Consider the following 13,287-nt stretch of genomic DNA (forward strand, 5'->3'; position numbering starts at 1 on the left):
GCAGGGCAGTCAGAGGTGGTATTTACTGGTTCTCTGAACTACTTAAAATTTCTGCCACTGGTTCTCTAGAGCTGGTCAGAACCTGCTGAATACCAACTCTGATCTGTAGGGTGGGTGTCTGCTGATAAAAATCTACAGGTAGAGCCGGGCTTGTGTGAAGTGGACTTACTGTATCTGCATATAAGGGGGAAGCAAAAACACGTAGCCCATGGCAACATGTATCACCAGTGTGAACAACCAGCACTTTTATTGCATTAGAGAATGCTATAATGTCAGTAATAAGTACTGACTACATAACATTTTATTGTCTGCATCAACAGACATGGAATGATGGAATTACAGTTGATGTAAGGAATGAGTTTTTTGTATGCCTAAAAATAAAATAAAAGGAGAATCTCATTACTGGCAGCACATACACATGAAGCACCATGCTAACAGTCTGACTGTACCATTTTCATCAAGGCTTATATAGGAAGGAAATAGTCTGTTACCTACATTGGATTTGTGGGAAAATGTAGACTAGATCAGCAAATGCAATTTTGAAGACTTAAGAATGAGGAATTGTTTCTGGAACATCTAAAAACTCTTATCCGAGTCTGTTAACTAAAAATGTACCAAAAGCTCTGCAAGAGTTTAAAACACATTCTCCCTGTTATAAGGAATGTAGCTTGTCAGCATTCTGAAAACTACAATACTTCAAAATTATTTGTTTAAAAACTTTGATATATATATATATTTATATATAAAAAATATCTAATGATCTGTATTATTTGAAGAATAATACGATTTATTCATTTTTCCCCTACCCCTGATCATGGATATTATGGTTGGAATCTCCTAAAGGAGATTTCCATCCCCTTTCAACACCCACCTCCCCACAAAAATCCTTAAGCATGAGCCTCGATTCTCTTCCTCCTCTTTTCTTCTACTTTTGGTAGAAAACAGAAATCCGGGTAAATTTGAAGCATTTGAACTGTGCTATTCTAATCCAAGGAAGGGACAGTCTTTATAGAACATGGGATGCCTGCTTGTAGGTGAAAAAAAAATATTCAGGAGGATTCAACAGGACTAGGGTTACTACTGACTGGGGTCGGTTTTTCCCTGCCATCTGGAGATCGACAAATAGAGTAGGAGTCTGCAATTCTGCTGCCTATTTGGTATCCACCTGGTCAGGAAACCCTTTCTGCCTCCTGTGCTGCAGCAGGAGACCCACACCTAATGAAGGCAGCCTTGGCCAGGCTCAGGAGGGCAAAGAAATAAAGTCCAACCAGCCCAGAAAGGGCTGTGGGATGATAAGGTAGGCTTTGACTCATTCCTAACAGCAGTTTCACCTGATATATGTGGTACTTCATTTATCGCGTTTGCTTTTCTGAGAGAAAAGGAAAAACCAAAACAGAACCCATGTAACAAACTGTCTTTACATCTTGGCACCTTGTAAAGTATTTCATTTTATACAAAAGTTCAATATTTTTGACACTTTTCCATTATCAATCACTACTTTACTGATAAGCTTTGAAAGTGTGACCTTGGAAAAATCATCATGCAAAGTATTTACTGCAGCAGGAAACAAAAACAACTTTTGAAACTCTCTTTTCTTCTTCTTTTTCCTTAAGGTCGCCCGAATAGGCAGAGATGGGGATAACAAGAGGCGGAGAAAGGATTTAAAGAACAAATAGCGTGAGAACAACAAAACGAACAAAATAATAATAATAATAAAAAACAAAATCTCTGAAACAAACGTATACAAACATGATTTGATCTGTGACGGAGGGAGGGGTGAAAAAAACCTGCCTACTATGTTACAGTTCAGAAGCCAAGAGGGAGAGGGGGGAAATTACCAAATAAAAACAAAGAAATTGGGATTTTTCTCCCACATGTCAGCAAATGGCATCCCACAGTCTTAAAGCAAGGGTAACTAAATGAAATACATGTGCAGCATATTCCGCAATTCCGTTACATACAGTAGGTGTTTTTTTTCTCGTCCCAAAGTATTTGTCAAAGTATGGTTAATATAAAGCAGTTGCACAAAAAGCAAAAGATGTTTTGACAAACATCTGCATTAATTCCTTTGGAGGAATGTTTTTTTTTTAATTTAAAAAAAGAGGACGTCTTCCCCCCTTTTCCTGTTTTCCCTTGACAACCCACCCCCACCCACCAAATGACAAAACAGGATCACAAGAGACACATTGGGCTATATATGTACAACATCATAAACCCGAGCCCAGAGGAACCACTGTTATGATCCAAAGGGACACAGAATCTGAAATTTGTAAAAAATAGTGTAGTTTGCTTGATGTAAAGCCTGAGATCTCCTCTTGGTTCTTCTGCAGGGCAGTGATACCTGCAAGGTATGGTAGGTTTTTTAAAACATTTCTTTCTTTTTTTTTAAATTTTGCTACAGTCTTTAGTCTATGCATGCAAGACATACAACTAAGTGCAATTGAGTGAAATGTAGTTTTTTTTTTTACTCATTCCCTAACAGTTTGAACTGAGGTATGCGTACTAACAGTTTCTCATGCTGTTATCTTTACTCATGTCTAGCTACACATGCTGAGAATGAACTAATCTACCAGATTTTTATCCCCTTTCTGAATACCAAGCTAACCAGCAAAACCACTGAGTTTTGAACCGAAGGGACAGTTTTTTATTTTTGTTATGTCCCTCCTGGTTATGGCCTGCACATTATAGAGCTGCCTGAATATGATGTGTTTCAGAACATTTCAAATGACTTACAGACTGCCCTCCTTTAAAAAAAAAAGAAGTCAGAAAAAAAAAAGCTTTACATATTTCTCTGATGGAAAAAAAAGAAGAGGAAAAAAAGTTAAAAACAAATTGCTATTTTGAAATTAATGGCAATGCCTCCCCCCACCCCGCCCCAAATTGGCCTGGATGGTAACAATGTTTGGAAAGGAACAGGGATGTTACCATATTTTTAAAAAAATGAAACCCTGAAACGAAATGGGATGGGCAGAGACCAACACAACCATCACCACAGTCATTCTCAAAATTTGGGCCCCAGGTAAGCAAAGTGAAAAAGAAATTGCCCTGGCATTGGCTTTTAGCAAAAGTGAATAGGTCAAACCCCAAACAAAAGCATACCAACAATTTCTTCAGTAACTGTGGTATGGTTCAGTTTCAGTCATGAGCACTCTTTTGTATTTCGTGTAAACTCTCTCCGATTCAAGTCATTCTAGTTTTCCCCCCCGTCAAAATAAGTTCTCCTCCTATATCCTCAATGTCAAATGGTGCCCTTCTCAAGGTCTCATTCTCTAACTTCAGCCTAAAAAGCTCTCTCTTTACAGAAATACTTTTGGTCACTGTAAAGAAAAAAAAAACAAATCAAAACGACAACAGCAAAAACTTTGGTTCAGCCATCTACTTGGTCTTCTAAATTATACTTTAATAAAGGAGCAGTTTTCCTTCTCAGGTTAGCTGTAGCCCATTATTTTGTCATTTGCTTCGTAATTCTTTAACCTCCTTTGATCAACAATAAGAGGATATTTGGCTTTCATAAGATAAAGCATATAACAGAGAACATAATTTACTTTGTGTAATATCTTTGGTAACTTTAGGGGAGAAGGGTACAAAGTAGAATATAAATTAAGATCAGAAAGACTTCTGAAATTAAAAGCTATAGTCCGACATAAATGAGTGAATTACTGAAAAGTGGTTAGAGAATGAAGTCACTAGGAGTTTGGTGATCAAGGGGTACCAACATTGGAACTGCAGCTGTCTGTCCACTCTTGCTCTGAAGAAGACTGTTGTTGGCATCAGAGCTGGTTTACCCACAGATTTCATCAGACTGTTCGTTTTTTATACTGGTTGGTGTGATATTGTGTAATGATCTTATCTGCAATGGCAAAACTACTAACACTTAACAACTAATGGGCCTTATTGCCTTCCCAACGAATTGAATGCAACAACTTAAAACTGATGGATGCCACCAATTAAATCTCAAACAACTTAACTTGGAAGAACCACCACGAGTAATGTCCAATGAGGCATGTGGGCAAATAAGAATGTAATAGTACACGTGCTAACACACTTCAGAAAGATTTGATTGGCCCAGGGACTTATTTTCAAAAGTTAAACGCACAAAAGCCTTACACATTTATACTTCTTTTTGACAACATCTGTAGGGTGTGCACTTTCTGAAGGGGCTATCAATGTCTCCCTAAATATTCACAACTGCTGCAAATAAGGAAAAACCAACAAGGTGGGGGGGGGGGATGTTGAGTGGGAACCCACAAACAATGGTTTTATGTGCATGTACACACATGCACACACAAACATAGACACTCTGTGGAATGACTTTAGAACCACATTCTACGGCTTTGATGCTGGTTAGTTCACTCTTGAATTACTGCCTTTCTTAACTTTGCACAGGTCACAGCAGCATTTTAGAACTTTTTCAGAGTCGGGTGTGTGTGGGGGGGTGGGTGGGCATATAGTCCAAAATGGAATGTTTTCCATAGCTAAAGAAAACATAATGGCATCTGAAGGAAATTTGGAATGGATGGCAGAAAAAGAACTACAAACGATTCAAAGAACATTCAGCTTTGTATAATAAACACACCTATTAACATTCATCACAAAAGTACAGAAAACATTAAGCCTCAAAAGGCCCTGGCCAATTGAGGCCTGAGGTCAGAACTTAAAAAGGTATAGGAGAACTAGGAGGGAAAAAAAATTAAAGCTATACACTAAAAAAAGAGGGTTTTTTCTTCTTTTAACCCTTTAGTATACACACACACACACACGCACACTCAAAAAGATTTCCCCATCCCAAATGGAAGCAAAAAAAAAAAAAGTAAAGGCAGTGATAATCAACATGCGATACTGTGCAAATATATTGTCCACTGAAATCCTTAAAATCCGGGTAAAGGCTTGATCTGCAATTGATGTGTACATGCTCAGCTTCATGTCTTCAGTGTCCCATAGTGGAAGATCTGCAGTCCAAAGTCTGCTGCCAAGTTGTGGATAAGGGAATTAGTGGAACACATTTACAACACTGATGTTGACTGTGAGTAGGAATTCCGAGTACCAAACAAGTCCATCCAATGCACAGAGTACAAATTCCTTTGCTTTGTTTTTCAACAAAAAGTAGAAAAATCAAAAATACTCCCAAATGGGATACTTGATGGCACTAAGTGTTAACATATTTTATAGCTGTCAGAATGGACCGAGTGTATCTTCCAGACTGTACAGTGGCGGGGAGAGATTTCACAGCTAATTCTGAAAGATAAGAGTTGTTTTTTTTTTGGTCCCTCCCCAGGATCTTCATTTGCAGAAGGAAAAGTCACAGACATTTTTATTCAATGTCTTCATTTACATGTTCGTCTTCATAATCTCTGTCGTGATCAAATTCCGGACTGTGATTGGCTGTGGTGACTAAGGAGAGTGGGCCTTCATTTTCATCTGGATCTAATGGCTCTTCTTTGACATGCACAGGGTGTCTGTAAAAAAAAGCACACAAACATATACACAAAAAAGAAAAAGGATGGATGAACAATTCATCTTTTTTTTTAAAAAAAAAAACTGTTTAGGTTAAAAAAACAGGTTAAAACAATTCAAATATATTGAACCTTGCATACTAAAAAACTACTGACCTCCGTATTAGGAAACTCAAGGATTATTTCTAGTGATTTCATAGACCAGTGTTGGAGAACCTTTTCGGTACTGAGTGCTGAAACTGGACCGCATGCGTGCGGGGGAGTGCCGGAAGTTGAAAGCCCAGGTGACCGCTGCACATGCGCATGCTGGAAACCGGAAGCTCAGCTTCCTGGCGTGCACATACATGCCGGAGAGTTGCTCTTCCAGTTTCCGGTGTTCCTGCATGCGCAAAGACCAGCTGGCCGGAACCTAGAAGAGCAACAGGCAATGGCTGGCATGCCCGGAGAGATGGCTCTGCATGCTACTTTCGGCATGCGTGCCATAGGTTCACCATTGTGGTCATAGACATAAACTAGTGGAGGCTCCCGCCCCCCCAACAATAGAGAAGAGCTATACTAGCTTCATGTTTTCTTTTAAATTCCCAATACATCCTTGGTGTTCTGAAAATGTGTCTGATCCAAATGCTAACCAGGCCTGACTCTGCTTAGGTCATCAGTCAGGAACGGTCAGCAAGGTGCTGCCACCTGGTGAGAAACCTATGATCTTAGTGAATTAAGATTCTGTCTTTTAGATATGTTTGAGAACTTAGAAATACAGTCTCTCCAGCAGAGTGATAAAGGTATTCATTCAAAGAGAACAATAAAAAGAGTAAACCTTTCTAAATTACTTTGAAATCCGTCCTTGTAGTTGTTGTAGAATATAGAAACCAATTTCATTGTATTTAAATACAATGACAATAAAGATTATACTTATACTTATATCTATGGAGATTCTCAATCATCCAGGTCATGGTTGTCCCAAAGATGCTTTTCAAAAGGCAACTGGACTTTCTTGCCCCCCCCCCACCTGCGTAAAAACGTTTTACTTCTCATCCAAGAAGTGTCCCCAGTTCAGTTGTAGAATGCAGTTTATTTCCACCCACCCCTCTCATTTGTCATATGTACAATTCACACTCCTGAAACTTAGCCCGGCTGCAAACAATGGAACACTTCGCATGTGTAAGAATACTTGGGCTTCAAAAGAGAGAAAACAGCAAGCGCTATAGCTCAAGGTTTCTTCTTGGGATTCAGAGAAAATGTTCTCAAGTGACACATTAGCTTGATTAATACAATCTTCAGATAAATAAATGAAATAAGCATCTGTAAAGGAAACCCATGGTTTATCAGCTTGCTGAGCTTCTGGAGGCTGGGCTAATCATCGGTTTACTGTGTGTTCTGCTTTTCTAGTTAACATGCATAACCTGTGAGGGAAGTCTCCAGAGGACGACCCCAAGTGAGGGTCTATCATTAATCAACTTCAAGCAAACACAGCAAAGAGACACCATGATACATGCTTTAAACTCCAAATTAATGCATATTTTTACAAACTGTCAATAAGGAAAGAAAAGCCCTGCCAGGAAACACAAACGGAGAGGAAAAGGCTCGCTCAACACAACAATATGATATGAAAGCAAAGTCCTAATGAGAATAATAACGCTGTCAGCTGTAAACAAGGCAGAACATGATCCTCAGCTCACGGTGGGCACTAAGGATGCACTAAGGAGATGAGATCTGCCAAATTTCTCATTACAGAATAGCGTATGAATAACCCACAAGGGATCAAGGGTTGATTATACAAAATGGGCATGATAACATTTGAAAAATGTTGTCCGTAAATCATATTCATAACAAACCCCTTTACAAATACAAATTACCTTCCCCTTGTTTTATTGTTTGGGGAGGGGGGGTGATATGTAAAAATGTCCCTGCCAGTAAGACTTTATGAAAGGAGACTTGGTTTTATTTGCAATGCCATGTAAATAATTATAATGTAACCCCCAGAGGTGGGTTGCCAATTTTTCTACTACCAGTTCGGATGTGCTCCCGGGCGGTGCTTCTGTGAATGCGCAGAAGTGTCTGGGCGGGTGGGCAGAGCCTCCCGGCGCCGCTACTACTGGTTCGCCCAATCCGGGCCAAACTGGCAGCAACCCACCTCTGGTGACCACCCCCCAAAAAACCCCAAATTTCTTTTGTTTTGTAAATAGCCATTACCTGCACCATTAGATATTTTAGTCAATCAAAACAAACTATATTAAGTTAAAGAAAATAATATTGTATGAAGTTTCCTTTCCAAGAGGTTGGCAATAGTTACACATTCTGAGAGGAAATGAAGAGTCTCTCCCTAAACAATTTTTTTATGACCAAGAGAAAGCCACATCTAGAGGTCAAAAATCAGCTTCTCCCTGGGATAGTATTGTATTGTAATTGTAAAATGAGAGTGAACGGGGTCATGTCTTAGCACTACTGTTTTGATTTGTGCATTTCAGTGTTTCTATCATTTATAGATGATTGTTTTGAAAGATTCCAGATGCACACTGACTCCTACCAAGGCAGAATCTTTTTCAAATAATTCTCTCAGTATAATCACTTGAATTATATTTGAATTGAACTCCAGGGTGACGGTATTGATACAGAAAGTGTAGCTATACAGTGAAAAAACAACTTATAGAGCACTGAGGAGTGTTACTTCGCTGTCTCTTTTTATGGGACATGAAAAGCATGAAACCCTTATGTTTATAAGCATGAAAAGGCATGAATCCTTAATGTTTACTACTGGCATGCAGGAATAATCTTTTGTTATAAAAAATTAGTAACCAAAGCAGTTGTATTAGCTGATACATAACATATGTTTAATTCTCTATATCCTTCTGGGTTGTTTCACTGAACTCTTTTCTCTGCTAAAAGAAAGATGTGATGATATTTAGAAAATAGGAAACCAAGGGATGGGGCACTATTGTTAATTAGGCAAACAATTTTTAGCACTTTTAAAAATTCTATAGTACCCTTATATTATAAAAATATTGCTTTCTCAGTGGCTTTCTATATTATTTTTTAAGTTATTCTCTGTGAGAACTGTTGAGGTAAATTCTTAGAAAGCTTTTTCATACTCACAACCTTGAAGATAAGGGATTCATCCTCAGTTGTTGCTCAAAAGATCAGAAAATAAACTTTGCAGATCTCCTCCTAGCTCAAACAACCTTTAAGGTAAAACCTCCACATTTTAAATGGTGCCTGGCATCAAATAAGTCTCCTAATGCACTCTTGGAGAACTTTAATATCCTGACCCAAGAGCTCCATTAGCATCTAACTTGTAGTAACAACAAACCCTTCTAGTAACAACAAATAACCCTCTAAACCATGGTTCCAGAAGGATTGTACTAATGCTAAAAAAAGCTCTCGCTGCCAAACAATTGCTGACACACAATAAAAAGGAAATCATGGAAAAAAACTGGACATGAGCTGCACTGGCTGCCTATTGGTCTCCGGATATGCTTCAAGGCGCTAGTCGTCACTTATAAAGCCCTTCATGGTATTGGACCTGGGTACTTGAGAGACCGCCTGCTGCCAATCACCTCCACTAGACCGATTAGATCCCACAGATTAGGCCTCCTCCGAATTCCATCCGCCAGCCAGTGCCGACTGGCGACTACCCGGAGGAGAGCCTTCTCTGTGGCTGCTCCGACCCTCTGGAACGAACTCCCCGTGGAGATTCGAACCCTCACCACCCTCCAGGCCTTCCACAAAGCCCTTAAAAACCTGGCTGTTCCGACAGGCCTGGGGCTAAAGACCTGTTGCCCCCGTCTCGAATGGTATGACTGTTGTGTGTTTTTAAATTATGTATTGTTATGTTTCGTTTTTCATTCTCTGTCTGTACCCCCCTTCCCTGATTTGAATTGTGAGCCGCCCTGAGTCCCCTTCGGGGGAAAAGGGCGGCATATAAATATAATAAAATAAAATAAAATAAAATTTATTAAAGTAGTCAAATCCAATGATTCAGTCTCATTTTGGCATATTGCATCAAACTCCCAAAGCAATGTTCCATCTATGGGAATCTGGGAGGCATACTTTCAGAATTCTACATGGACCCCTGAGGATGCCCTAATCAAATTATAGAAAATCTGCTTATGTGGGCATCAATGACAGTGACAAGAGATCCAATTGACAGTGCTCAAGTAAGACCAGGGAAGGCCCCAGGATGAAACCTATCTGTCCCGATGTTGTTTAAAACATTTTGGGCTTCTAAGCCCTCACTCTGACCTTACTTTTTACTTGCATTGACACCTATGGCTGAGTCCTCATGGATTGCGTGCTTATGATCACTGTTCCTATCAGGGGTAAAATGCTACCGGTTCGCACCAGTTTGTGAGAACCAGTATGGACGATATGTCGTTGGTTCTGCAAACCGCTAGTTAAAAAAAAGGTTCCGAGGATCTCGCGGCTCAGCTGTGAGCCGCCCAATCGTCGGAAGCTGTTTTTTTTTGCTTTTTAAAGCATTTTTTTCCTGCCTATCGCCCAAACCAGCGGGGGGGAAATGCTTTTAAAAGGGGGGGGGGGAGGTTCCATGACAATCAGCTGTGCCATGCGATTGTTGGAACCTTTTTTTCCTCCACTTTTTAAAACATTTTTTCCCACCTATTCGCTTGAACCGGTAGTAAAAAAAATGCTTTAAAAAGTGTGTGTGTGTGTGGGGGGGGGGGAAGATTCCCATGATCACACGGCACAGCTGAATCTTTTTTTTCCACTTCTTAACACATTTTTTACTACCGGTTCGGTGAATGGGTAGTAAAAAATGCTTTAAGAAATAAAAAAAGTTGGCCACGCCCAGAGAACCGGTGGCAAAAACGTTTACATTTCACCACTGGTTCCTATATATATAAAAGGGAAAATTCATTCTAGGACTGACTAACTGACTGACTTCAGGGCTGAGTGACAGTAAGATTTCTGCTGTAGTTTTGGCTTTTTGAATAGTTATGTTAACAGGCAAAGTTTGTGAAAAATGACTGATTTGTTTCATTGCACCCAACAGTTAAAAACAATTTAATTTAGGGGAAGAGTATTCCATTAAGGAAAATAAGAATATCACTGTAAAAGGTGCTAAACATAAATCTGAAAGTAGAAACAGCAAATAACAACAGCCTGCATTGAACACTGGAATATTATAGTTATCTATCCAGAAATACAAACTGTCTAACTGTTGAAAGAAATGCTATCATGGGCCCTCGCAAATAAGTGCCAAGCACAAGGCAGACAGCGAAATATGGAGTATTTCTGGGAAATAAAATGCCTTTACTTCTGAACAATTCCAACAACCTAGCATTTCTACCAGTATTGTATTCTTGGCATGGGAAGAACAAAAATATTTGCGACTGAAAATGCCTAAAGAGAAAACATTCAAGCAGAGCTAAAATGATGTCATGTAAGGCTACTTAGGGAATGCTAATTAATACTGCACAAATAATCTCTACAAAGCCTAAATCTCTTCCAATGTTTTGAAGGTAAAAGACAATGTTAAAATTAATTATCAAAAGTGAGTATCGCCTTCTTTAAAGCTTTTTTCTCAAAGCAAAACGAACACTTATTTAAAATGCTGAAATATCAAAGTAACAAGAATCTTAGATATTTTTTTTCTCCTCAACCCCCTGCCCAAAAAGTTTTGCAGGTAGGAAACATATTATAAATAATTAAATGCTAATTATCTTCACAATTAATAATTAGACTAGCTTCAGGTTAATTTTTCCTACCTTTTGATTTAGAACTTTTAAGATACAGTTCATTCACTACAGCTAATCAAAGCCCTATTAAAAGGAACAAAATAGGGCTGGCAACTGACTGAAATGTAATTCCAAAGTCTTGCCAAAAATTGTTTTGCTGGCATGAGACAGATAAACAGAAACTTTATTTCGGTCACTGACCAATAAATGTACATACAATAAAACAAACAACACAAAACTATTTCCTAACAATAAAAACTATTGGCAATAAAAACTGTTGTGGGAGAAGCTTAAACCTAATGAAGCAGAACTTTGCTATCTTTAGAGAATTAAATTTATGTTGATCATTTAATAAATCAAGGCAAATAAAAGTTATCAGAGTATTTCAATGTAGTTCTGCTGCATGCCAACTGCCTGCAGTTCAGCAGTTTGATTGTCACTGGCTCAAGGTTGACTCAGCCTTCCATACTTCGAGGTCTAAAATGAGGATCCAGATTGTTGGGGGCATTTATGCTGACTCTGTAAACCACTTAGAGAGGGTTATAAAGCACTGTGATGCAGTATATAAGTCTAAGTGCTATTGCTACTGCTATACTGAATTTCAAATGTCGTATTTCAAATTTGAAACACTGGAAATAGTTTATTTCAACAATTTGCAATGTTTCAATTATCAAAATGCCCTGTTTTGTGGATAACACAGTGGTTTCCAATCTGAAATGGGGCATTTTAAATTTGAATCTATTCAAATTTTGAATGATTTGCATCCTACTATTATAAAGCTCCTAAGCTGTGGAACTACTGTAGGTGCTTTTGGTTGAAAGAACCTGATGCATGCCAATTTCCCCATTTTTCTAGTGGTGATTTTTTCTGCACATGTTGTGGCATGCATTTTGGAAGGAAAAGTTTAAAGACAAGTGTACTTTTGCCATAAAAGCAGTACCACGTATTACTGTTCTCAGCCACATGTTTTTGGAAATTCACTACAAAATCTTATGAGCTTACAGTAGTATATTTTCTATTACTGAAGTCATTGTTTAAATTGAATTCAATTTTGAAAAAAACCAAACTGATTAAATTGGCAACATTACTGACAAAAATACATTCCAAGTTCCTACTTATGTCCCAGAAATCAGCCAAGGACACATGGTAGGTCCCCAATTAGCTTTATTTTGAGATCCCACTGCAAGAAACTACTTGGTGCATTGACTGACCTATGGTATGCATTCAATAAGGAACATATAGGTAGTCCTTGACTTACAACCACAGGTGGGATTGGAATATCTGTTGCTACGTAAGGCAGTCATTAGATGAGTAGAACCCAATCTTATGAGCTTTTTTTGTCATGGTCATTAAGCTAATCTGGCTTTCCCCATTGACTTTACTTGCAGGAAACACAGTGGGAAAAATTCCAAATGGCAATCACTGTAACTGTCATAAATACAGCCACAGTTGCTAAGTGGCTGAATTTTGATCATGTGACAATGGGGGTGCTACGACACTTTTTAATTCTGTTACAAATCACCTTTCAATTCTGTTATAAAAAGACAATGTCAACCAAAACTTGACACATGAATTCATGATTGGCTTAAAGACAGGTTTAATGCTTTCCATTAAGTATGATAGAGAAATATGAATACCCGTACAATCATATCTCGTATACTGTGACTTGTTATATGATAATATGAATTGCATAATCAAAAAGCGTAATCAGGAGGTAGTGATGTTATCTAAAATGCTAGATAGGTTTAATGACTTATCATGGTTTGCTGTTGTGGTTTGCTAGCTATTAAAACCACCACTTCGTCTGAATACTCCTTAGACTTGTATTCGCTACTGTATATTCCACATACTGCTACAGATTTTCCCTTTAGATAAATTCCAATTCATGGAATTTAATGACCTGAATCTTAAAAAGTGTTTGAAGTTATGACAGAACACTACTATACATTACCAGCAGTATGTGGAATTTAATACAATACAATGGCAGAGTGGGAAGGGACCTTGGAGGTCTTCTAGTTCAACCACCTGCCTAGGCAGGAAACCCTACACCGTTTCAGACAAATGGCTATCCAACATCTTCTTAAAAACTTCTAGTGTTGGGGCGTTCACAACTTCTAGAGGCAAGATGTTCCACTGATTAATTG

At 38.5% G+C, this 13,287-nt stretch overlaps 1 protein-coding gene across 12 annotated transcripts in view; it reads right to left on the reverse strand.

Annotated features, from left to right (window-relative positions):
* Positions 1–213: 213 nt before the first annotated feature.
* Positions 214–13,287, reverse strand: part of FOXP1 (forkhead box P1) — a 628,729-nt gene continuing 615,655 nt past the window's right edge. For all 12 annotated transcript variants that reach the window (XM_014054824.2, XM_087708882.1, XM_087708881.1 and 9 more), the window contains one exon: positions 214–5,456. In XM_014054824.2, coding sequence (XP_013910299.2) covers positions 5,312–5,456 — 145 coding nt within the window. In that variant the 3' untranslated portion in view covers positions 214–5,311. The remainder of the gene's footprint in view (positions 5,457–13,287) is intronic.

The sequence above is a fragment of the Thamnophis sirtalis genome, unplaced genomic scaffold (genome assembly GCF_051295495.1).
Source record: "Thamnophis sirtalis isolate CommonGarterSnake01/CBP01778 unplaced genomic scaffold, rThaSir2_p1.2 scaffold_3, whole genome shotgun sequence".
Classification (NCBI taxonomy): Eukaryota; Metazoa; Chordata; class Lepidosauria; order Squamata; family Natricidae; genus Thamnophis; species Thamnophis sirtalis.